Source organism: Gobio gobio (assembly GCF_949357685.1).
Source record: "Gobio gobio genome assembly, chromosome: 13".
Lineage (NCBI taxonomy): Eukaryota > Metazoa > Chordata > Actinopteri > Cypriniformes > Gobionidae > Gobio > Gobio gobio.
This window is the reverse complement of record NC_137106.1, coordinates 11,064,223-11,090,784: the sequence shown is the minus strand read 5'-3', so window position 1 is coordinate 11,090,784 and position 26,562 is coordinate 11,064,223. Positions and strand designations below refer to the sequence as shown.

General features: G+C 38.3%; 1 protein-coding gene across 2 annotated transcripts in view; it reads right to left on the bottom strand.

Annotated features, from left to right (window-relative positions):
• tmem260 (transmembrane protein 260) overlaps positions 1 to 26,562 on the bottom strand; it is a 58,166-nt gene that overhangs the window by 11,474 nt on the left and 20,130 nt on the right. For both annotated transcript variants that reach the window (XM_079832511.1, XM_079832510.1), the window contains exons 4-10: positions 14,560 to 14,737; positions 13,295 to 13,408; positions 10,791 to 10,970; positions 10,601 to 10,641; positions 8,092 to 8,178; positions 1,149 to 1,257; positions 874 to 1,046 (exon numbers count right to left, since the gene is read on the bottom strand). In XM_079832511.1, the coding sequence (XP_079688637.1) occupies positions 874 to 1,046; positions 1,149 to 1,257; positions 8,092 to 8,178; positions 10,601 to 10,641; positions 10,791 to 10,970; positions 13,295 to 13,408; positions 14,560 to 14,737 (882 nt within the window). The remainder of the gene's footprint in view (positions 1 to 873; positions 1,047 to 1,148; positions 1,258 to 8,091; positions 8,179 to 10,600; positions 10,642 to 10,790; positions 10,971 to 13,294; positions 13,409 to 14,559; positions 14,738 to 26,562) is intronic.

The following is a 26,562-nucleotide window of genomic DNA, read 5'->3' as shown; positions in this document are numbered from 1 at the left end:
ACACTTCCTGTAAAAGGCCACCTGGGGACTTTCTGTGAACACATTTGAGTAAGCCAATTACCAGAAACCTCCTCATCTTAAAACTTTCACACATGAAATCTCTTTCTGTTGTGGCATTCAACAAATCACTGTATGAAAAATAAAATGTCTATAGCCATCTAGCCGGCATGTGTGAAGCTGCATTAAAGATGCGGTAAGTAATATTGACGGCTAGGGGTTGAACTGGGTACTGCAGTTACAATTTTAAATATTATAGAGGGTTGTTTCTCCCGCCCCCTCCTCATCGGACCGGATGCTCACGTGGGTTGCCAGATTGAGGACACGCAATAGCAACAAGCCCAACCAAAAATGGAAAGCAACGAGCCTTACATTGTATATTTATCTGCGTTTTAATATGCATTTTAATATGCCTCTGGTAATAGAGCTGTTTAGATGAATGTCAAGGCTTTTTAGGTGAGGTAGAATCTAGTTTATTTGTTGGCTTCCATCGTTAAAATACTCAGTTTTCCGCCAACTGGGAACCCAGGGTGTTGAAATACGATTGCGTAAATTGGCGGGATCACACAGACCAAAACAAAAACAGACATTCCGTGAACGCACATTAGAATAACTGGCTGTAGCATTGTTTTTCAGAGGAACGAGTATGTGAACATAGCATGTTTCCTAAAACTTTGCAAATATATTATGGTATTTTATGCTTTAGTACAGTAAAAAATTACATAGGCCTACAGTCTTTCCAATAAATAAAAATACCTCTATTTCAAAAGTATTAATGGTATTTTAAGACTTTTGCAACCTTAAATTTTGAAAAGTGAATAAAAGATGTCTGAATAGATTTATAGCATCCACTGGCAGCCTGAGTAAGCGGTTTACCTGTGGTTTAAGCTGATCATGTGTGAGATGAGCCCTGCAGTGAGTATCCAGGCTCCTGTGTTCCACACCGGCCCCTGGCTCAGACGTCTGTTCAGCCAACACACGGTCCAGCTCAGACCCAGACCAGCCAGAACACACACCCCAGCATCAGCCTGCAGCCAGAAGCGCTCCACCTACATACACACATGCAGTATATACAGTACACTGAAGTGCATTAGAAATATCTTAAATAATGTATATATCTGAAATAATTGTGTCTTAAACTTTAAACTCACCACTCCCAGCAGAAGAGGCTTCTCAATGTTCAGGTTTGCTCTCCATGCAAAGAACAGAGAGTAGATGCTCACCATGGTGACAATCAACCAGACAAAAACACAGCGCAGTCTGGGGGCACATACAGTAAAAAACATATTATGATGATATTGAATACATCAAATATACATTTGAAATATAATATGATAGTAAAACTATTAGCATGTATATTTTTCAGTTGCCTGTGATTTTTTTTTTTAAGTAATAGCCATCACATGAGCATAATTGCTTTTGTGCTGAATATCAGAATGGATGTGATATTGATATTGCTTTCATAAACAAGGAGATAATATCTAGTAATGAACATTTCAAACATAGTAGGGTTAGCTCATTTGTTGCTTTTAGCCATGCCGACAATGTTTAAAGGGACAGTTCTCCCAAAAATGTTCATCAATTTCTTACCAATTTCAAACCCGCCGACTTTCGTTCATCTTCAAAACAAAAAATGTAGATATTTAAGTGAAATCTGAGATATTTCTTTCCCTCCATTTTGTTGCTACCATATTTGATGTGTGAGTTGATAAATGTTTATATGTGAATAAAAGCCTAAATTCAATCTGTTCATCATATAAAGCGATCGAGTCTCTTCAGAAAAAATGGACTAAACCGCTCAATTCATATGGATTAGTTTAATGATCTCTTTATGAAGTTTTTAAAGCGTCAAAGTGGTAGTTGCGTAGCTGTCAATGGAGGGACAGAAAGCTCTCAGATTTCATCAAAAAGATCTTCATTTGTGTTCCAAAGATGAACGAAAGTCTTATGAGTTTGGAACAACACAGTGAGTAAATTCATTTTTTGGGTGAACTAACTCTTTAATTCAAAAACTAAATCTAGTCAAAATGGTAAAACTAAATTAGTTAATGAAAGAATAATAATTTTATTATACGTAAAACAATATAATAGTACACAATAACAGTAATATTTACCTTTATAAACACACTAAAACGTTCAACACCACATTTCCAATTTGATTACTGGTCCAGAATAAGCCATTGTCCAATACACTTACAACACTTTGATTTCAGTAAGTTTTTTTTAAGGAATTAATACTTTCATTCAGCAAGGATGCATTGAATACATTTATAATGTTACAAAAGATTTATATTTCAAATAAATACTTTAAAAGAATTTATAAATACTTATAAAATTCTTTTGATTTGGGGGGTTCTTGATCCCCAAATCATCATATTAGAATGATTTCTGAAGGATCATGTGACACTGAAGACTGGAGTAATGATGCTGAAAATTCAGCTTTGACATCACAGGAATAAATATATTCAAATGTGTCGGAGCAGATTGCACTTCGGGTGTCCCGAGACCTTTCCCAATCTCGTCCCCCTCTCTCTTTCTGTCGATTATCTATCTCAATAAAAAGCAAAAATGCCAAAAATAAATCTTTAAAAAATTTAATAACATTTCACAAAATTACAAGCAGCGTCTCCATTACCCTTCAAATTGAGGAAATTTAAATTGCGAATTGAAAATGCGGCCAAAGAAAACGCGTACATTTCGTAACAAAACGTCCATATAATCGCAAAAAGTTTTTTCCAGTGTTTTTTCAGGCAATTCAAAAAAGAAATATTTTTCAAAAATGCAATGTTTTTTTGCATTTACAGTGCACCTGGCATACATGAGTCACATGATCATTCATTAAAGGAACACGCCGACTTTTTGGGACTTTATCTTATCCCTCAGAGTTAGATAAGTCCATACCATTCTCATCTCCATGCATGCCATAAGGTAAACGGCTCCAGCTAGCCTACTGCTCAATAAGTGACAAAATAACGCCAACATTTTCCTATTTACATGTTGTGATTCTATATAGTTACATCGTATACTAAGACTGACAGAAAATGAAAAGTTGTGATTTTCTAGACCGTTATGGCTAGGAACTATTTTCTCATTCCTGCGTAATAATAAAGGAACTTTGCTGCCGTCCCATGGATGCAGCGGCGCAATGATATTACACAGCGCCTGAAAATAGGCTAACTTCCGTCAACATAACCAACGTGACAACCTCCTTGCACAGAGAGTGTGCTGGGGACTATTTTCAGGCGCTGTGTAATACCATTGCGCCGCTGCATTTGAATACAGTAATTGGAATCTGTTTTGGGAGCGACCTAGGCTCTTCCGTCCTGATGGCCTTCACCCCAGCAGAATCGGAGCGGCTCTTCTGTCGGACAACATCTCCAGAGCGCTGCACACCGCCATCATATGACTAGTAAGTCAAAGTCCAAATAACAGTATTTGCTGTCCTAACTTAATTGACATAAGTACCAATGTAGAACATTATATAGAAACTGTGTCTGAACATAACTGTGTAGAACATTATATAGAAACTGTGTCTATTCCTCGTTTAGTGAGGTCAAACATTACATCTACTGTAAGATCTAGGAAAAATCTAATTGTGATTAAACCAGAAAATCTCAATATTAGTGAACAAAACCAATTTTGTACTAACTTAATTGACATAAGTACCAATGTAGAACATTATATAGAAACTGTGTCTATTCCTCGTTTAGTGAGGTCAAACATTAAATCTACTGTAGGATCTAGGAAAAATCTAATTGTGATTAAACCAGAAAATCTCAATATTAGTGAACAAAAACAATTTCTAAAACTAGGTCTTCTAAACATTAGATCGCTCACACCTAAGGCGGTTATTGTAAATGAAATGGTCACAGATAATAGTTTCGATGTACTTTGCCTTACTGAAACCTGGCTTAAGCCAAATGATTATTTCGGTCTAAATGAGTCTACTCCGCCAGGATACTGTTATAAGCATGAGCCCCGTCTGATTGGTCGTGGCGGCGGTGTTGCAACAATCTATAGAGATATTCTTAATGTTACCCAGAAAACAGGTCACAGGTTTAATTCATTTGAAGTACTAGTGCTAAATGTCACGCTATTAGATGTAAGAAAGAAATCTGTATTATCTCTAGCCTTAGCTACTGTATATAGACCTCCAGGGCCCTATGCTGCTTTCCTAAAAGAGTTTGCAGACTTTCTCTCAGATCTATTGGTCAACGTCGATAAAGCATTAATTGTTGGAGATTTTAACATACACGTAGATAACACAAATGACGCGTTAGGGGCTGCGTTTACAGATCTATTAAATTCCTTTGGGGTCAAGCAAAACGTCACTGGTCCCACTCATCGTCTTAATCACACACTAGATTTAATTATATCACATGGAACCAACCCAACCGATATAGATATTATACCACAAAGTGATGATGTCACTGACCATTACATGGTAACTTGCATACTGCGTACTGCTGAAATCTGTCATGTTGCGCCACGTTATCGACCAGGCAGAACAATCCTTCCAACCACTATAGATAGATTCTCAAATAGCTTACCTGATCTGGCTCAGCTGCTAAGTGAACCCAAACAAACAGATGAACTAGAGGAAATGACTAGCAGTATGAGCACCATTTTCTCTAGTACATTAGAAATTGTAGCACCAATTAGATTAAAAAAGGTTAGAGAGAAAACTAAAGCACCATGGTACAACAGTGCTACACATGTTATCAAGAGAGAAACTCGTAACTTAGAGCGTAAATGGAAACATACTAATTTAGAGGTCTTTAGAATCGCGTGGAAAGAAAGTATGTCACGTTATAAAAAGGCCCTAAAAGCAGCCAGGGCTGAGCATCTCCGCAAACTAATAGAAAATAACCAAAATAACCCAAGGTTTTTATTTAACACTGTGGCTAGACTAACAAATAAACAAGCATCGCCTGAACAAAATATTCCGTTACAGTTTAGTAGTAATGATTTTATGAACTTCTTCGCTGACAAAATAGAAAGCATCAGAAACAAAATTGTAAATGTACAATCATTAATGATGTCTTATGATTCAACCGCAATTATCGCCCCTCAAGAACTACTACACCGCTTTACAACCATAGGACAGGAAGAGCTAAATAAACTTATCATTGCATCTAAACCAACAACATGTTTATTAGATCCAATACCCACTAAACTACTGAAAGAGTTGTTACCTGTAGTGGAAGAGCCTCTTCTCAATATTATTAACTCGTCTTTATCTTTAGGTCATGTTCCAAGAATATTCAAGTTGGCAGTCATAAAGCCTCTCATTAAGAAGCCACAATTAGATCATAATAACCTAGCAAATTACAGACCAATATCAAATCTTCCATTCATGTCTAAAATACTAGAAAAAGTTGTGTCCGCTCAATTGTGCTCTTTCTTGCAAGAAAATGATATCTATGAAAAATTTCAATCAGGATTCAGGCAGCATCATAGCACAGAAACTGCACTCGTTAAAATCACAAATGATTTACTTCTAGCTTCTGACCAAGGCTGTATCTCAATACTAGTTCTACTCGATCTTAGTGCTGCGTTCGATACTATAGATCATAAAATACTATTAGATCGACTTCAAAATTACACTGGTGTTCAGGGACAGGCATTAAACTGGTTTAGATCGTATTTATCAGACCGCTACCATTTTGTCTGTCTAAATGGGGAAAAATCAAAGATAACATCAGTAGACTATGGGGTGCCGCAAGGATCCGTGCTAGGCCCTCTGCTATTCTCAATATATATGCTGCCACTTGGTAATATTATAAGAAAACATGGAATTAATTTCCACTGTTATGCTGATGACACTCAATTATATATTTCATCACGACCAGATGAAAACGCTAAATTATCTAAACTGACAGCGTGTGTTGATGATATTAAACACTGGATGACGTGTAATTTTCTGCTATTAAATTCAGATAAAACGGAGGTGTTACTTATTGGTCCAAAAAATTGCCCACAAAACCTCTCACAATACAACTTTAACTTGGAAGGATGTCCTGTCGCTTTATCCACTACAGTAAGAGACCTGGGTGTTATATTAGACCGCAACTTATCTTTCGAAAGTCATATTTCATATGTTACAAAAACGGCATTTTTCCACCTTAGAAACATTGCCAAGCTACGTAACATGCTATCTATTTCTGATGCAGAAAAGTTAGTTCATGCATTCATGACCTCGAGACTAGATTACTGTAATGCTTTATTAGCTGGTTGTCCTGCATCATCGATAAACAAACTGCAGTTAGTCCAAAACGCAGCTGCTAGAGTGCTTACTAGGTCAAGAAAATATGATCATATAACACCAATTTTATCATCCCTACACTGGTTACCTATTAAGTTCCGTATCAATTACAAAGTATTGCTACTGACCTATAAAGCCCTAAATGGGTTAGCTCCAGTGTATTTAACTGATCTTTTATCGCCCTACAATCCATCGCGCTCTTTAAGATCACTAAACTCGAGGCTTCTGGTCATTCCTAGGATATCTAAGTCCACTAAAGGAGGGAGGGCTTTTTCACATTTAGCTCCTAAACTCTGGAATAGTCTTCCGGATATTGTTCGAGGTTCAGACACGCTGTCCCAGTTTAAAACTAGATTAAAGACGCATCTCTTTAGCCAAGCATTTACATTATAATTAAGTTTTATACTACAGTTAAATCGCACCAACAGCATTAATATTCTGAACAGCAGCTATGCTAATTATTTCCCATCTGCTTTTCTGTTGTTATCTCGGGACACTAGTCCCGAGGTAACTAGTTCGTCAGCTCCAGTTTGTATCCAGCCTCTGATGGAGACTTCAGATGCCCCGACACCTGTGATGAGACGACTCGACGCCTGTGAAGAGACGACTCAACGCCAGCGTTGTTATGGCCTAAAATAATACATGATTGATTAACTTATCCTAACATTTTTTCTTTAACATTCTCTTTTCTAACATTTTTCAATGTACATTTATGAAATGCACTTTCTGTGAAGCTGCTTTGAAACAATGTGTATTGTGAAAAGCGCTATACAAATAAATTTGAATTGAATTGAATTGAATTGAATTGAATTGAATATATTTATTCCTGTGATGTCAAAGCTGAATTTTCAGCATCATTACTCCAGTCTTCAGTGTCACATGATCCTTCAGAAATCATTCTAATATGATCAATTTGGGTGTTATTTTGTCACTTATTGAGCAGTAGGCTAGCTGGAGCCGTTTACCTCCAGTCTTTGTGCTAAGCTAGGCTAGCGGTGGGTGCGTCAGACAGAGTTATGGCACGCACGGCGATGAGAATGGTATGCATGGACTTATCTAACTCTGGGGAATACGGTGAATAAGATAAAGTCCCAAAAAGTCAGCGTGTTCCTTTAAAGATGGCGCGGTATGTTCGTACAGAAGACAAGACAGAGTTCTTTATTAGACTCATAAAAGACAAAAGAATTACGGGAATACTGGATTCTAAACAACAAAGAAATGCCACAATTAATGGCTTTCATTGCCATTAACGCTTAGAAAACACACCTACGTCTCCTTCGGTTAAAAATAATGGCTAGTGTGGTAGCTGCAATATATGTAAACCTACCAACATTAGTTGCCATGATTATTGGAATGACAATGCGAGAGGAAAAAATTAAGTTTTAGTCACATAACATCGGTTAATGGAAACAGTCATTTCGCAATATTTTTTTATTGGCATTTAAGTTTTGCATGAATCAGGCTACTGTTTTTGCTGTATCATTGGTCAAATAAATTCAGCTGTATTGAGCGTAAGACATTTAGTTTTAAATGTTTCAAAAACATTTAAAAATCATACCAACTCTAAACTAGCAGCACCAAATGGAATTGCAAAAAATGATCATATCAAACAGGTTTGGTTGGTCCGAAAGCTTACATGTTGGGCCACTCAAAAAACCAGAGCGACGTTTTGAAAGCCGCACACTGCCACAGTTTACATTTACAACAGTCTCTCCACATTAAACTGTGATTGGAAAAAAAAAACTAAACTTCAGATTGTTCGGTTTTTCTTCACTTCAATGGCATTAAGCATTAAACTGATGGTCAGATCTCATTCAGCGATGTCTTACCTGCTCCGGAAAGACAGCAAAATGCCTAGAACTGTCAGCACCAGTACCGGGGAAGACAGATCATTCACACAGTGGTTCCACTGAGCCCTGAGACACAAGAGACACACTTATCAATACATTCACTATGTGTGCGTGTGTATGTGCATGTGATGGACAGAGACACAAACTCAAAGTGCTGTGAGTGAGTGAGTGTGTCAGGAAGTCTTTTTCAACATTAAGTGCAGTTTTGTGACAGCCTTTCCTTCTATCTGTATCCCCAAACCCAGTCAATGGCCAATTTCCCTGCTGAAAGAGATAGTGCCCTGCCTGTGCCTTAATACCCATCTCTCTCTGACAGCTTATTTAAGCGTCGTGTGAAAGCGTGTGTGTGTGTGTGTGTGTGTGTGAGAGAGAGAGAGAGAGAGAGAGAGAAAGAGAGAGTGTTTGAGCTCCTTATGGCAGGTTTATGCTGTGACATGCTTGTTGTGTTCCCCTCTCTCGCTCTCACCTGTCCATCATGCTATGTGGCAGCTGTGGGGGGTGATGGGAAACGGCTGATTGGTACTAGCGGGACATAAGCTAAGCTCTCTCTCTGGGGACACCCAAACGTTTGATGAGGGTGGGCTGAGGAGACGGCCTGAGTCTCGCATGATGTCTTACACTAGTATCATCAGAAGTGCTGTGAACGTCACTGATCGTTTCAAAGCCAGTGCAACACAACAGATTAGTTATTCCTAACAGGTTTGCTGTTTTAGAGGGAAGGGGGATCTACAAGAACTGACTATGGAAAGGGTGAGTCATTATTAAAGCTGCCACAAACATTGTTTTGCTTGGTTGAATATGAGAAGGTAAGATAAGTTTGTCTACAAATTGTATAAATCAAGATTTAAGGTATTACATTTGAAAATCTCATTTTTATTTTATAGTAGGGTTGCACAATTCATCCGTGATTATGAATACAACTGTCAGGATTAACTATTTGTGAAATGTATTGATTATAACATTCCATTCCTAAATTACTGATGTACAAAACAACAATAAAGTTCAGATTGTTTTAGTTACATAAATTGTGTAGTTACAAAAAGAATATGTGGTTGAAATTTATTTTACAGTACATGCACATACTTACTTTTATAATACACTTACTCCAGAAAGTACTGAGTAATATAAGGTGGTAACACTTTGGACCATATTTTAACGTGTGGTCTAAGGCGCAAGTGCACTTAGGTCGCGTTTGAATCCACTTTTGCTAGTTTAACGATGGGAAACATGGTCTAAAAGGGTTGTCCCTATTCTCTTAATGAGTCATGGGTGTGTTTTGGGCGTAACGTACAATAAACCAATCAGAGTCTCATCTCCCATTTCCTTTAAAAGCCAGTTGCGCTTGCACCATGGCGATTTCGCTATTTACATGGTGGAATTTGCGAGCGGAAAGACTGAACGCTTCTCCAGAGAGTAATCCTTTTATTTTTAATATTTGAAAATGTCTGCTGCTCATCCCTTTGTGTGTAATAAGCAGAGTGTGTACACATGTTGTGCACCCATCTATAGGCGCATATTACTAATGCGCCCTTTAAATAACACAAAAAATACTGCACTATTGACTTTAGAGCAGGTTTTTGTTGGTCAATTGAGCAGTCGTTTTCAGTTGTCTTAAAATAGAAACGCGTCAACAATGAGCCTGAACGCACCTGGCGCCACTTTTTGAGCGTGTGATAGGGCACTTTATTTTACAGTGTCCTTATTACACGTTACATGTAGCTACTGTAGTAATAACTATAAATTATGCATAATTACACGCAACTAACCCTAAACCAAACGTTTATCCTAACAGTAACCCTACAGTAAGTACATGAAGTTACTTATTATTACTCCGTACTTAAATGTACAATTACACTGTAACAATGACACCTTAAAATAAGGTAACTATAGTTAGGCTTAGAACCTAGTTAATACCCAGTTATTGTAATAACTATAATAAATACATAGTATGTACATGCAGAACAAGACTGTAAAATAAAGTGCTACAGAATATGGTGAGCTGTTGCCTTGCACAAAATATGTATTTTAATATAAAATGATCTATTTTAGTATTAAATTACAATATCAAGGGATATAATGAACAATTATGATTTTTGTCACAATCCTGCAACCCTAATTGATAGATTATATGGCATTCAAAATCTAAGGGTAGAATTACAAGACAACAATGTACTATGAAAAACATTTTCAAAAGCTTGCACTTTGATACACTTTTTCAAATGTTTGCGTTTTCAGAACCCCAAAACACCATTGTCATGTAAATAAACATCCAAAATGCATTAAAAGTGGTCCGCCTTTAGTTGAAAATAGTGTTGTGTAAATGGTAACATTGTAAAATTTGCATACTGAATCGCATCTTTTTTTGTTGTTGTTGCATTTGTTTTTATACTGAGCTATGTTTTGTTTTTTGATCACAACATAATTCTCATACTCATATTTCCTTCTGGAAATTTGGATTAATTCATCAAATCAATTTTGTTACACTCACCGTAACATTTTTAGGAGGCTCAAATTTTCATCTGTTTTTGCCTGAAGCCAAAGAAATCAACATGTGGTGCATTAATTTCAGAAAATAAATACAGCATGACAACCTCATATCCTAGTACATATACTGTATTTAATCATGAAAACATTTTTCTTTTTTTTAAATGATAAAAGGCTAATGAATCTGTTGGTACCAGGCTGAAGGTGCCATATTCAGCTCGGAGCAGGTGTGTGAAGAGGCCGTGGAGAGACGTCTGGTCGCCCCAGCTCCAGCGAGCTCTGTTGAGGTACGAGGAAATGGGCAGGTAGATGTAGGGCACAAAGCCAGCCAGGAAACACCTCCCCAAAGACACCAGTACAATAAAGGACAAACCCTGTGGGAAAAAAGATTCTTTTAAATGCCAAATGTTCACATTTGCATACCAAAACTGGACAATGCCACAATCATCTGGGAACAATTTCTAGCTTAAAACAATACCTTTAAGGCACAATATGTAAGATTTTTGGATTAAAATATCCAAAAACCACTAGAACAATGTTATATCTTTTGTTGACTTGTGTTTTTGCATTATCCCAAATGTTTAAATCCAGAGAAATAAGCAATTTTAACCAGGACGTGGACCGTGTCCGTGCGTCACCTATCAACGACATCATACTCGTGTTATCTTCGATTTCCAACTTTATTTTGTAGAAACCATGGAAACACCAAAGATGCTTTAATATATTATGTGTTTTATTAGGCAGGTGAGCAACTGTTTGGATACATTCATCGACAGAAAACTAATCATTGTTATATAGCTCAACACAGTAAGGTCGAGTTCACACTGCCTGATTTTAGGCCCGAATTTGACTCGCCGACAGGTTTTGGGAAATTGCTGACAAATGCCTTAAATCATAGGCAAATCGGTGCTTGTGCACACGAGCGACAATCACACAGTGTGAATGATCAAAGACACGATCAGAGAGAATCGGTGACGAGTCGCCAACGCCAGTGAGATATTTGTCATGCTAAATATCTGGACCTGTCAGGGATTCAAACTCCTGCTGTGTGAAATGTGTTCTGACTGAAAAATACATCGCAGATGACCGACAGCCAATCAGAGAGCAAGATACAGGGCTGCAGGAGGTTCAGGGAGGAGTTATAGACCAGAATATCAGTATTTTAATAGATATATTTACAGTTATATCAAACAGAAACAAAGCACAAAAATCTGATTGGCCAGCCTCGGAAGTAGTACATTGCAACATTATTTATTTACCTCAAACTCTCTTTGCAGAACACAATCCTTGCTCCCTGTGTCTCCCCAACCATTTCCTCCGCCATAATCTTTTTTTTTTTCTTTCTCCTTTTTGCTGCAAATCAGTGCACAGACTATTTGATTGCAAACTCTCTGCAGTTTATCATTTTTAATAACAATTCCAGTCTGGCGAGAGAACTCCGGTCTGACGCACGCGTGATCTTGCGTTGTTTACTTGTCACATCTCACATGTGTTTGGTTGTGAAACGTAGTTTGCGCACCGGAGAGAGTTGTTGTCGGCGATTCTTCCTATTGTAAAGTTATGCAGTGTGAAACCTCCTGTTGCCGATCCATCGTGCAGTGTGAACACAGCAGTGACTGAACGCTACCCCAGATAGTCATGCAGTGTGAAAAGGGCAGTGATCCGACGAGTTTGAAAATTGTGCAGTCTGAACTCGGCATTAGTCTCTTGTTTTCTTGATTTACCGCGAGTACCATGTTTTACCACACCTAATATCGCTTACTGCAGTGTGCAACAAGTGTCTCATAGTAGCCACCGAGCGAACGCACAGAGTAGCATTATAACATAACTTTCAACACACTCAAATAATGTATCTAATATGACAAAACAGCTCTGCGTTACCCCACATACACATGAGCGGAAAAAGCGGAAGTGGTCATCTGCGGCATAATAAAAGCTCTGTGAAATCAAGGCGTCATCAAGCTATGGCTTTGTTTTCAATAAGCGACCTCTAGTGGCAAAAAATACATATTGTGGCTTTAAAGGGTTAGTTCACCCAAAAATGAAAATTAGCCCATGATTTACTCACCCTCAAGTCATCCTAGGTGTATATGACTTTCTTCTTTCACACTAATAAAATCGGAGTTATACTAAAAATGTACTGGCTCTTCAAAGCATTATAATGGCAGTGAATGGTTATGTCGTTTTTGTAGTCCATAAAAGTGCATCTATATATCATATAGCTGCTCCACACGGCTCCGGTAGGTTAATAAACGCCTTCTGAAGCAAACTGCCGTGTTTGTGTAAGAAAAATATCCATATTTAAAACTTTACAGACTAAAATAACTAGCTTCTGGCGGTCAGCAGTACGCGAGTCGACTTGCGCTAAAAGAGTAACCCTTGACCCTTGAACCCATGACGCATGCGTATTGACGAACGCTAAGGATAGAGCAAAACAAAACTTAGCGCCGGGGGATACTCTTTCAGCGCAAGTCGACTCGCGGAACGCCAGAAGCTAATTTTCATTTTTTAAAGCATCTCTCTAGACCTGTTAAAGACTGTATATTTATTACATGATGTGGCATATGAGTGCATAATAATCACCAAATATGCCCTTTAAAAGGTTTTTAAATTGCACTATTAATTTATTTACCTTACTGTGAAAAGCTGACAAATGATGCGTTGAACCCTGCGCCGCTGAGTGATTATCAATACTTACATTATGATTGTAGAGGTGCAGGAGCGCCCAGGGAATTATGACGACAACATACAAGACCAGTGTGTGCTGATTACACAGGCTCAGCCCACAGAACAGCGCCCCCCATAGAGCAAACTGAGAAGAAAAAAAGAAGAAAAAAAGATATGCAGCTTATCTTGAGCATTACTTAACCAGGCTCAGCAGCGAAATTTCATATACCAAACATTTTAGACCGATATTTTCGGTTTCAAGCTTAATGATTTTGGATTGCCGAAATCAGTAACCGAAACAGACATTTAATCCATTGGCACATTTTGACTGTGTTCAGCATCTATTTCATGCACACATGAATAAGCTACAACAGTTAAACATTCAGCTGTGTAGACACTAGCTGTAGATCGACAATATTAATTTCTCGATTTTATTGTTATGGTTTCTTAAATCTAAAACCTTTTAGTCAGTGTTGTTTTCTGTTTGATATGTGAACAAAACTTCACTAAACATCTGTAGCGCCTGCCATGCAATAATCGCAAAAATCTTTTTGCTTTGTTACTTTTAATATGAAGTCTCAACTTTAAAATCTTGTCAATTTTATTACGAAATTCAAACAATAAATGTCGTTTTTGACTCGCTATAATATGGCGTGACAGATACTGTAGTTCAAGCGACAGCATGGATCAAGCCTATGTGAACCGCTCATCTCATCTCCTCTTTACAACTAGTTATAGCATGAAATAAACATGGGTGAACACCGAAATGAATCCTGTCTCACGTAATCGCTCAGTGTTTCAACCGAGGAAAGACATCAATTAAACAGCTTGTAGGCTCTACAATGTCACTTTATGTTACATTTACCTCAAGAAAGCTATTAAATGTCCATAAACTCATAAGTTAGATAGAAAAAAATAACTCTAGAGAAGAGCATTTAGTTAAATACGTATATGCACCGTATTACATTCATAATATTTTTACTTTACCTATTTGTTGACATTTGAATAAATCTATCATTAAAACAGATTTTATTGTCATTTAAATGTTTATATTTCACCAACAAACTGGAGTAGAAACAATTCTTTTATTTAAAAAGTTGATATAAAAACTGCCTTTAGTGCAATTTAAATGTTTCCACAACTCAGCTATTTGAGTGTTGATTATTAAATAAGTTTGATTCATTAATTGATTATTAATTGATTATTTATTTTCAGTTTTCAGCCGAGTGTATCCTGAATTTTCGGTTTTGGCCCAGAATTTTCATTTCGGTGCATCCCTAGACTGTAGTGTAGTACCTTCTTCTTCTGCTGAATACTCTTTGCACAGTGGAAACAGGCTGAGAGGGAGAAGAGGACGCCCACAAACAAGTTGTTAAGAGAAAAGACTTCAGCCACGACCGACCACTGCCATACCAGCCTGGACACTGCAAACACTCCACCAGCCAGGACGGCCCCTGGACCAGGTCCCGCCACCCTGAGCACAGAGGAGGCAACAGTGAAGGACTCTTACCTGAGTTAGGGTGTATACAAAAAACAGGAATGGTTTTACAATGTTCTCTGACATAATGTAAACTATAGTGTGTGTGCACACTGCACACACTTTTATGCTACAACATGAACTGGCAAGTAAAGGAAAAAGATTCTAAATGCTTAAATATAAAGCATGTAAATCAATCTGAATCATCTGTATTGTTTTAAATTTTTATTATTTTAAATTGTAATTATTTTGAATGAAAATCAATTAAATTAGAATGCTAAATACATACTATTCATTCCAAATAAAATGTAATATTAAATAGACATATTTAATAATGATGGTGTTACACTGTGGGATGTTGCATCAATTGACTTCAGTTACGTATGTTTAACAAATAATTTCACCGATGTGAACCGCTCATCTCATCTCTCCTCTCCTCTTTACAACTAGTTATAGCATGAAATAAACATGGGTGAACACCGAAATGAATCCTGTCTCACATAATCGCTCAGTGTTTCAACCGGGGGAAGATGTCAATTAAACAGCTTGTAGGCTCTACAATGTCACTTTATGTTACATTTACCTCAAGAAAGTTATTAAATGTCCATAAATCAATCTGAATCATCGGTATTGTTTTAAATTTTAATTATTTTGAATGAAAATCAATTCAATTAGAATGCTAAATACATACTATTCATTCCAAATAAAATATAATATTAAATAGACATATTTAATAATGATGGTGTAACGCTGTGGGATGTTGCATCATCAGTTACGTATGTTTTACAAATAATTTCACCAGAAAATGGCAGATCAACGGATGAAATATCCTTTACAAGATACAACAGTTTAAACAAATCAAATTCAAGCCACAGTGAAGAACTGTGTCAGATAAGTTTGCACTGGCAATATAAAACAATGGGCTATTATAAGTAGAAAGGTAAGGAAATTAGTCAGTGATCTTTAGGAAACCTAATGTCCAAATGAAAATACAGTAGAGTCATTGCGGTATTCTATTCTTCTGCTTAATTTAATCACCTGCAAAATGCGAATACATCCAAACCAATAGGTGTCGGTACAGAGTCCAAATCCACTGGTACTATTGGGACGATTAGGGACCAAAAACACCTATACATAACCTTTATAGCTACACTATGCCACTCTCTAGTGAACATTTGTGGTCTGAGGCAACGGTGTATACAGGATACATCCATGTATATCATACATCAAGTGTGGAAACAATATTGGTTTCTATGTTTTTACAACCAGAGATTATGCAGCTGTTTATTGCTATGAATGATCCATGGTAATTTTTTCTCATTTGCTATAACAAACTTTCATCTTATGACCAGAGCTACTGTATTTTTCTTGGTGTACGGATATGACGTGACATACGTGGGCGAATGACGCATGCAATTTCCTAAAATCTGTCCCAAAAACTCTACCTATAAATCGTTATAGGTTTATCAATATTTATTTGGGTACAGTTGGTAACTTTAAAGTCATTAAAGGAAAGAGGGTTTTTTTCACTCTCATTAATAATATTTTGTGTTGTAATCTATACTAGTATAAAAAAATGTAAAGTATATTATCGCCTTGCTTTAATCTAAGATAGAAATATTATACACATTGTAAAGCTGCTTTGAAATATGTATTGTGAAAAGCGCATACATTTTAATTGACTCAACTTTGCTTACTAATACTGTAATATTAATAAACAACATGTACTTATAGAGTTAGTTGCTTGTAATTATGCATAATTTACTGTGACAATAGTAGGCAATAGTTTTACAAGGACACTAAAAAAATTTCTCCAAAAAATAATAAAAAAGTGCCATAAAATTGCTTTCATGTAGAAATTCACCACATAAAGCATGCTAGACTGCTATACTTCAAATTGTAAACATAGGCACAGAAATCTGATTCCTCATGATGACGTGGTTTAGTTGGGATGTGAAACAATTCATGGTTACCATAATATAATTTATTATGAGGAAAAATCTCTGCATGAACAGATTCACCTGCAATGCATATCAAATTTGGACTTGACTTTGACTTGTGACAAAAGACATGAGACTTGACTTAGACTTGGACTCCAGCTGAGAAGAATGAGATGAGGACAAAAGGCCAGGCGAGGTAAAAAGAAACGATGGATGAAAGGATGAACGAGTGGGGTCAGCCTCATCTGTTTGAGACCAGAGAAGACAGAAATGAAGGAAAAGGAGGAGAATAAAAAAGTTGGGAAGACGTAAAAGAGAGAGAGCGGCAGAGAAAAGAAAAAAAACTCAGCCCGGTCTCCAGCACACTGGCTTGGAAAAATTTTAGCGGGCTTGACAATTAAAGGGGGGTGGTGAGGGGGGGTGAAGCGAGGCAGTATGGCCCTCTCCTCATTGTGCCGAGTGGCTTAGAGTCCTCATCAGCCTATCAGCTAAGTGACAGGCGGAGAGCTGCTCTATTCAGCGGCACAGATACACGCCGCGGGCCAAGCGGCTGCCAGCTCCCTCCTGACCCCGCAATCCCTCGCCGCTGACAGCTTCAAGCTCCATGGCAAATTAGGCGCTCTCACATTACAATCGCACAAGACAGATTCCATTAACGGTATCTGAAATTGAGTAGAGAGCAGGGCCCTCGCCTTATCAGACCTGACTCATAAGCAGCGGCGGCACCGCCGAAGCTTGCGCGCTTAATCACGAGCCATGATACCATTTAGACGTTTCCAGCGCGCCTCTGCCTGCCGCTGTGATAGTCGGCCACAAAAGAGGCTGATGAGACTTAGGGGAAGGGGAACAATGGAGCTTTCGCAGGGAAAGCAAAGTAAGTCAGGAAAAAGGGGAGCCGAGAGAAGGATACGGATGGAAGAAAGGAGGAAGGATGGTGTGTGCGGAACTCGCGCTTGCTGACTACTTCTCTTTTCTCTTCTCCCGCTTTTTTGCACACTACTCGCCTTTCCTCTCTTTTCTTTTCCTGTCTCGTACGAGACGAGGCTGCGCGTGTGTGCGCGCAGTTGGACTAATAGCTTGTCAAAAGCAGGCGGGGGGATTCTTGGTGATATCTGCTTCTCTCTAGCTCTCTTTACTACTCGTGCACGCTAAGGAGGGGGGCGAGGACGACGAGGCTCGGTGAAGGTGTGGACCCCCCGCACCCTTGATTCTGCTCCCGCTGAGAGCCAATTAACCCTCAGCACACGTCAGAGGAAGGGTTATAGCAGGGGTGCTATCTGGAGGTAGGGGTCCTCGGTAAGAAATAGCACATCCTCCTGTCATTGCTTCAATGGGGCGGCCTGACAGTTGCTTGCTGTCCTCCTCCTCCTCCTGTCTTTACCCCTCTGAGGGGGCTTGACACGGACCTCTTTAGGAGTGTCTGTCTGTTTGAAGGAAGGCATGTGACACGTCCTTCATTCCAGAACATGTAGGACCACCTGGGTCTCATTCTCTCTCGCTCTTGTCAGTGATTAGGTGAGAGAGTGACACTTGTGTGCAGCATCACAGGCTTGTTTGCCGTTATCGTGTCTGCTGTGTTAGTGTCCCTGTAGTACTTCAGTTTAGAACAGAAACACTAACTTCAAAATAAACACTGCAACTATGCAAACATGCTTGGCTGCATGATTGCATAGAAAATTTAATGTGCTGCTTATCTAACTTTTTTCCTTTAAATAAATAAAAAGTAGGGCTGTCAATGTAATTTAGTGTTAATTTAGCACAATTAACACATTTAGTTATAGCCTACGATGTAAATTATTTTCGTAAAAACACTTTAATGCTTGCAATAACAGTAAGTTATGCATAGTTACAAGCAACTAACCCTAACCCTATGGTAAAGTACATGCTGTTAATTAATGTTAATCAGTATTTAGCAAATAACTGACATCAGGTGAACCCGTGTGCTCATCAAAAGTGCTTGTGTGAAAGAACACTTCGAGTGTGTTCACACTTGTAGTTCGGTTCTTTTGGTCTGGACCAAAAAAGTTAGCATTCACAGACATTTTCAAGACCAAACCTAAAGATACAAAAAAAGTGTTTTGCGACGGAACTTAAACATCCAAAACAACGCTGTGTGCTGGGCTAAATGCGCTCGTTGTATATGTGCATAGATATTATGCTATTTTGACCAGCTGTGAAGAGTTTATAATTTGTGTAAAGGAGTCAAAACAGCAGAAGGAAAAACTACATTACCTATGAATTTTCATCTAAAAATCTCCATTATTTATAGAAAAGCACGAAAAGAACTCTACAGTACCTGCCCACTCCCATGAAGCAATGCAAATTATGTATACATATGCATATGCCTGACTGGTCTGCGGCTATGCAGCCCCATACTCAACAAACTGAGATGTGTATTGTGCACTGTGTATTCTGACACTTCTATCAAAACCAGCATTAACTTCTTGAGCAATTTGAGCTACAGTAGCTCGTCTGTTATAGCCTGTTTCCAGCCTTCGCTCCCCATGTGCATCAATGAGCCTTGGGCGCCCATGACCCTGACGCCGGTTCACCACTGTTCCTTCCCTGGACCACTTTTGATAGCTACTGACCACTGCAGACCGGGAACACCCCACAAGTGCTGCAGTTTTGGAGATGATCTGACTCAGTCTCCTCGTCAAACTCGCTCAAATCCTTACGCTTGCCCCTTTTTCCTGTTTCTAACATTTCAACTTTGAGAACAAAATGTTCACTTGCTGCCTAATATATCCCACCCACTAACAGGTGCCGTGATGAAGAGATAATCAGTGTTATTCACTTCACCTGTCATAATGTTATGCCTGTTCAGTGTATATATTAAATATACAATATATACAATATATATACAGTGAGGAAAATAAGTATTTGAACACCCTGCTATTTTGCAAGTTCTCCCACTTAAAAATCATGGAGGGGTCTGAAATTGTCATCGTAGGTGCATGTCCAATATGAGAGACATAATCTAATTAAAAAAAATCCAGAAATCACAATGTATGATTTTTTAACTATTTATTTGTATGATACAGCTGCAAATAAGTATTTGAACACCTGTCTATCAGCTAGAATTCTGCCCCTCAAAGACCTGTTAGTCTGCCTTTAAAATGTCCACCTCCACTCCATTTATTATCCTAAATTAGATGCACCTGTTTGAAGTTGTTAGCTGCATAAAGACACCTGTCCACCCCATACAATCAGTAAGAATCAAACTACTAACATGGCCAAGACCAAAGAGCTGTCCAAAGACACTAGAGACAAAATTGTACACCTCCACGAGGCTGGAAAGGGCTACGGGGAAATTGCCAAGCAGCTTGGTGAAAAAAGGTCCACTGTTGGAGCAATCATTAGAAAATGGAAGAAGCTAAACATGACTGTCAATCTCTCTCGGACTGGGGCTCCATGTAAGATCTCACCTCGTGGGGTCTCAATGATCCTAAGAAAGGTGAGAAATCAGCCCAGAACTACACGGGAGGAGCTGGTCAATGACCTGAAAAGAGCTGGGACCAGCGTTTTCAAGGTTACTGTTGGTAATACACTAAGACGTCATGGTTTGAAATCATGCATGGCACGGAAGGTTCCCCTGCTTAAACCAGCACGTGTCCAGGCCCGTCTTAAGTTTTCCAGTGACCATTTGGATGATCCAGAGGAGTCATGGGAGAAAGTCATGTGGTCAGATGAGACCAAAATAGAACTTTTTGGTCATAATTCCACTAAACTTGTTTGGAGAAAGAAGAATGATGAGTACCATCCCAAGAACACCATCCCTACTGTGAAGCATTCTTTTTTTGTTTTTCTGCACATGGGACAGGGCGACTGCACTGTATTAAGGAGAGGATGACCGGGGCCATGTATTGCGAGATTTTGGGGAACAACCTCCTTCCCTCAGTTAGAGCATTAAAGATGGGTTGAGGCTGGGTCTTCCAACATGACAATGACCCGAAGCACACAGCCAGGATAACCAAAGAGTGGCTCTGTAAGAAGCATATCAAGGTTCTGGCGTGGCCTAGCCAGTCTCCAGACCTAAACCCAATAGAGAATCTTTGGAGGGAGCTCAAACTCTGTGTTTCTCAGCGACAGGCCAGAAACCTGACTGATCTAGAGAAGATCTGTGTGGAGGAGTGGGCCAAAATCCCTCCTTCAGTGTGTGCAAACCTGGTGAAAAACTACAGGAAACGTTTGACCTCTGTAATTGCAAACAAAGGCTACTGTATCAAATATTAACATTGATTTTCTCAGGCGTTCAAATACTTATTTGCAGCTGTATCATACAAATAAATAGTTAAAAAATCATACATTGTAATAGCAGGGTGTTCAAATACTTATTTCCCTCACTGTATATATATAGTCCTGCACCAAACTCATGCCAATGGTTGAGACAATTTTGCTCAAATGGTAGTGCCATAGAGTGATTACACTTTTGGGTAAAATTTCAGAACTTTTAATTTGCATCTTGTTAGTTATCTTATTTAACAAAAGTATGTCACAGCTGAGCTACGCTTATCTAGACAGCCTTGTGTTTATGATAATGTGAGGTCTTATTATTATTGAGAAATGCAGTGAGGATACTGTGCATAATGTGTGATTCTTTCTAGATGGTGTTTAGAATATAAGGTGTAATATTTATTAGCAGTTCTTCATGGGTAAATTATGAGTTACCATAAACTGAATTCTATGTGGAAGCTGTGCAAAATACAATTTCCAGTAGATTTACTGTGTGCATGTATTTTACGTATATACAGCGTTCTGCTGGGCTCAGACGTCCCTCTCCACAGGACAGTGCATGTTTAAAACTAATAACTCCAATCCACCTCAAACAATACAGCCAATGGCACAACAATTCCACCCAATTCCCTCTTAATCCCCAACTGCATGTTATGTGGACATAATAGACAAAAAAAATTGTGTATATCATTCAGCAAATATGCATTATTGTACTATTACTATATTATTATTTTAATCAAGTCATTAATCAACTGTAGTATTATGTGGCCATATGGAACACATGCATTTTCGGGAAAGGCTGATCCTCTCCTTGCATGACTCCCATTAAAAAACGCCTGTGGAGACAGTTTGGGAAATGTAATATTACAGCAATATTGACTTCCGATGCAACAGACACAATCTTAGGCCTCCAGGCAAGGGGAAATTAAAGTGATGGCATAGCACAGTGAAATGGCCCTCTTTCCCCCGTTCTGAATGGGGTAATGAGGGTTTAAGCGTCTTCATTAAACATCTGTTAAGGAAATATTACTGCACGTCTTTAAATGGTGCCATTGGTCATGCTGAGTTGTAGAATATGAGGCCTGTAGTGTGCATGGAGATGTTTAAAGAAACCTTACAGGTTAAATACAGCTTAGCTCTATCGAAAACATCTGAGAGTTTATATAAAAACATGTTTATGGCAATGCAGTTGTAATGGAGGTCTTTGGGGTGATCATAACGGTTTAAAAGCGGAAATGGGAACATTGAATTTTATAATAAATTTGTGAATTATTCAGTCAAAAAAAATTTACCTATAAAGTTTTCTAACACAACTAAGGTTGTGGTGAAAATTTTATTTTACCAATTTGTTATTTATAATGCTTATTCTGCTGTTGTACAACTGTCACTTTGGCCCTGTTTACACCAGGGCTGCGTTCAGCCCCGACAAAACATTGCAAAGCGTTTTTTAAACAGAAACGGTGCTGCGCTGAACACCCTGTTCTGATGATGCAAGAGTTGAAACTATGGCAGCTGAGAAGGCCATTATTTGTGTTCTTTTTGAAGAATTTTCCGAGCCGGCAGAAATCAATATAAATTTGTTTAATACTGCAAAATACACTTGATGCAATCACTGCCCTTGCCGTCCAGAATAAAAGAGAACATTCCCAATCACATTTAATGAACTTTTTTTATCTCCTGGTAATTAATTCTAATTTAAATAATTTTATTTCTATTTTTTACTTTTTTATTACCTTGTATTTTCTCTCATTTTATGTAAAGCACTTATCATTGTGTACGAAATTTGGTATATAAATAAACTTGCCTTGCAATGAAGCTAAAATATAAACAACTACATCATCATGTTGATTTGCTATATTTTTACAATAAAACTCTTACGACAATCAGGTCTTCTAATATCTTCACTTGTTGCGTATGCAGCGGACACATTTGTAAACGACTTCACTTGGACCCATTGTGCAAGCTGTCTCTTTAATACTGCGTGGTTTATATACATGTTGCTGCTGATTTGGCTGACATATTTGACACACCCACCAAACAAGAGAAAACGTATCTCAAACCCCGTTGCACACCGTTTCCAGGAAACATGTCCTTCAACCCGGAAACCGCAGCAAAACGTTGCGCACCGTTTTGAACTTGAACGTGCCTCTAGTATTAAGATGCGTTTTGGTCGATTGGATCACAAGTGGATGACACTAAACAGCTGTAAACAGGGTCTAAAAAGATTTGAGCTTGACCTCTTTTGACCACTTCCAGAGGTTGTCAAAAACGCATTCGACCGGATTGCCTTTGTAGTGTAAACACTAGGGGTGTAACCATTCAAATTAGTCACGGTTCGGTTCATGTCACGGTTTTGGACAAATAATCTAACCACAAGGAACAGCACAAATAAATACAGTAGAGCAAAGATACAAATTAAATAAACAGTGTTTCAGGTTTTTCAGGTAGGTCTAACGTTAGTTTTCAGGTACAGAAATTGAATAAATTAATCAAATGTAAAATAACATTGCATGTTTGACTGTATTAATTAAAGATGAATCCTTATTAAAGTTACAAAAGCTGTTCAATCTAGAGCAGTGAGTGATTTTCCTTATCTTTTTTTGTTTGATTAACATTAAAAAGAGCTGGAATATTGGGCTGCTGTCAATTTAAGACAATGCACAGATGAAGTACACTCATACATGCATTGTCTTTCTCAACTGTTTACATTCACTTAAAACATAACCTACTATGTCTGCTAGGACCCTCAGCAAGACTGGCATGTTGACATAGTTGTTGAGTGAATTTGTCCATTCAAGTTCAAGACTTTATTTAAGTTAAGACGATATTTGCACGCTGTCTGAGACGCATGTTTCCGTGTGCGCACACACAATTCTCACAGCACATGGCCGAGTTCTCTTTCGTGTCTTCTGGTTCTTGAATGTTTAAAATGGCACTGCTTAAAGGTGCACTGTGTAAATTTTAGCAGCAACTAGGGGTGAGGTTGCGAATTGCAACCACCCAACGGTCACTCCTCCCTTTGAAGCATATAGAGAAGCTACGGTGGCCGACACAGGACAAAGATGTTGTCGTCTGAGAGCAAACAGCACTTGCATTGAACAAAGTTTACAAAGAGTGACTGTTTTGTCCACGTTTTTTTTTTATCATTGCTTTTATAATAGGGCTGTAACGATGTGACCAAAAATAGAAATCTCAATTAATTGAACATTTTTACCTCGATTACAATTAATGAACGATTATTTTGCTCTCGGTTTTTTTTTCCCTTCATAGTTCACTGATAAGGTTTGTACTGTGAATATTTTCTACTATTAAAGGTGGGATATTTTTTTCTAATGAAAAAGTGCATTTCTTTGTGATTTAAAAATACTTGAAGGAAACTGCTCACTTTCAGCAGTTATTGTCTATGGGGCAGATTTCCGTTTGTTGTACATCAGATAAATTAGCACAGTAGGCCTACATTACATTTATTTGAATGCATTAATGAGAGAATGATTGTGTGTGTGAATTAGTCATACCGTCTCTATTCATTATGAAGCTGTGGTTTGTAGTTACTTCAAAGGTATTACAATCTATGCTATAACGGTTGAGTTTCTAAGCTACTTTAGTGAAAAATCACAGGACGGCGTTGACAATGAGTTTCTGCGCTCCTCTCTGCGCGCAATCTTCACGCGATGTGCAAGCTACTGTCTGTGAGTGTTCGTGTGTCACAATATATCAGGCATTAGTTCAACATAATACACATCTGATGGTCTAAAATCGCTTTAATGTTCAAGCTGGCAGGCCTTAAAAATCATTTAATTGACAAACTGCATGAGGACGCAAGTGAAAGTAATCTGGCTTCGGGGCTTGCACGCGCCGTCTCTGTGTGTGTATCAGCGCATATAAGAACGGCAATTAACTTACCTGTATAAACTGTGTAAAACATGCAATTACCATAGTAATACTGAGCATCTATAAACAAAGATAACTGCTCCTGCATCTTTCAGTGTTCCTGCAAGCTGCACTTGATGTGACTGATGGGGCGGAGTCACGTGAAAACCGAAATAACCGACATGGGAAAATAACGTCGGTTAGAGGTTCTAAATTTCGGTTTCGATTCGTTTTCGGTTAATCGTCAAACCCTATGTTATAATGTATTGGGAAGCAAGAATGTGTATCCATCGACAGAAACGTACATTAGCCAAACTCTGTCTGTCTGTTTTATGCATTGTCATTTTCAACAAACCATATTATAGATGTATCGCCAGATTTAAGATGAACCATGGTGCAAGTGCGTGCCAAACCGTGGGTGGAGAACGGTACGGTTCGATTTTTTACAGAGAACTGTTACACCCCTACTACACACAAAAGTCCACCTACTCTCTGCCGACTTAATGCGTAAACATTATGGGAAGTGCACTAGTCAGACGGGAAGCAGCTTTGTCAGCTGAAGACCCAAGTTTGGTTTGAAGACAAAAAACGTACCAAGCACAATGTTCCATTCCTGATTTATGACACACACTCACCACATTCGGTGTGGTCTTGTGTCTTTTAGAGCAGAAACCAAAACTGATGCTCTCAGTGTTTTTCTGTCGTCTCTGTGTGTGTTCATATGTAATATGTGCAAGCTTATTTTGTACATTTGATCAAAAGATCTGAAAAAGCCTATTAATTTATCATCAATCAATTCATAGACCCTCCCCTTGAAGAAATCAGGACAGAAGTGGTTGAAAGTGGACAAAAGAGAGACAGCAGGTGTAAATGGGTATGCATTTCCCTCATCTACTTGTGATCTGATCAACCAAAACGCATTTTAATACCAGGTGTAAACAGGGCCATAGACTTATACTATAACTGCATCACTGAATGCATGTTTGATATTTCAAACTGACAAGTTCATATTATTGTCTGTGGTAATCAACTGCAGCTGTCGATAGGGTTTAAATTGTATTTATTCGAGAATTTTCCTTCATATTTCAAGATATAATGGTTCTTGGCATGAAAAACAAAGGGTGGGTGTCACAGCTAAAGAGGAAATATATTTACCAAAAACGAATGGCTGCAAACCAGAGCGTTTTAGAGATTAGACTGGCTAATAAAGCATATGCTTAAGCTGCCAGGAGCTGTTGTTTCTGGGTCGGTGATTTACCTGACAACAGAGGTATGCAGGAGGGGGCAGCCAAGGGACGTGGGAAATTATAGCGTTTTTTTTTTTTTTTTTTTCTTAGTCTTAAACAGAAACAAATACAAAGACAAACATATTGAGCCTAAGTTATGAAACCCACATTGTATAACTATCAATATGGCACAGAACAAATAAAAAATTTTTTGAAGACAGTCTAGTTCACCGAATAATTAAAATTATTTCATCATTTACTCACCCTCATGTCATTCTGAACCTCTATGACTTTTTTTCTTCTTCTTTTTTTTCACATTCTTTAAAATATCGTTTTTGTGTGTTCCACAAAGAAAGTTGAACAGGTTTGGAACAACATGAGGGTGAGTAAATAATGACAGAATTTAAATTTTTGGGTGAACTACTCCTTTAAATGCTCATATTTGCATAGGCTATCACATTCTTACGCAGGTGCTGCTCTCGCAAAGCAACCATCTTGCTAATAAACTCAGCTCACCATAGAGAGCCATAGGGTGACTAAGAGCGAGTGG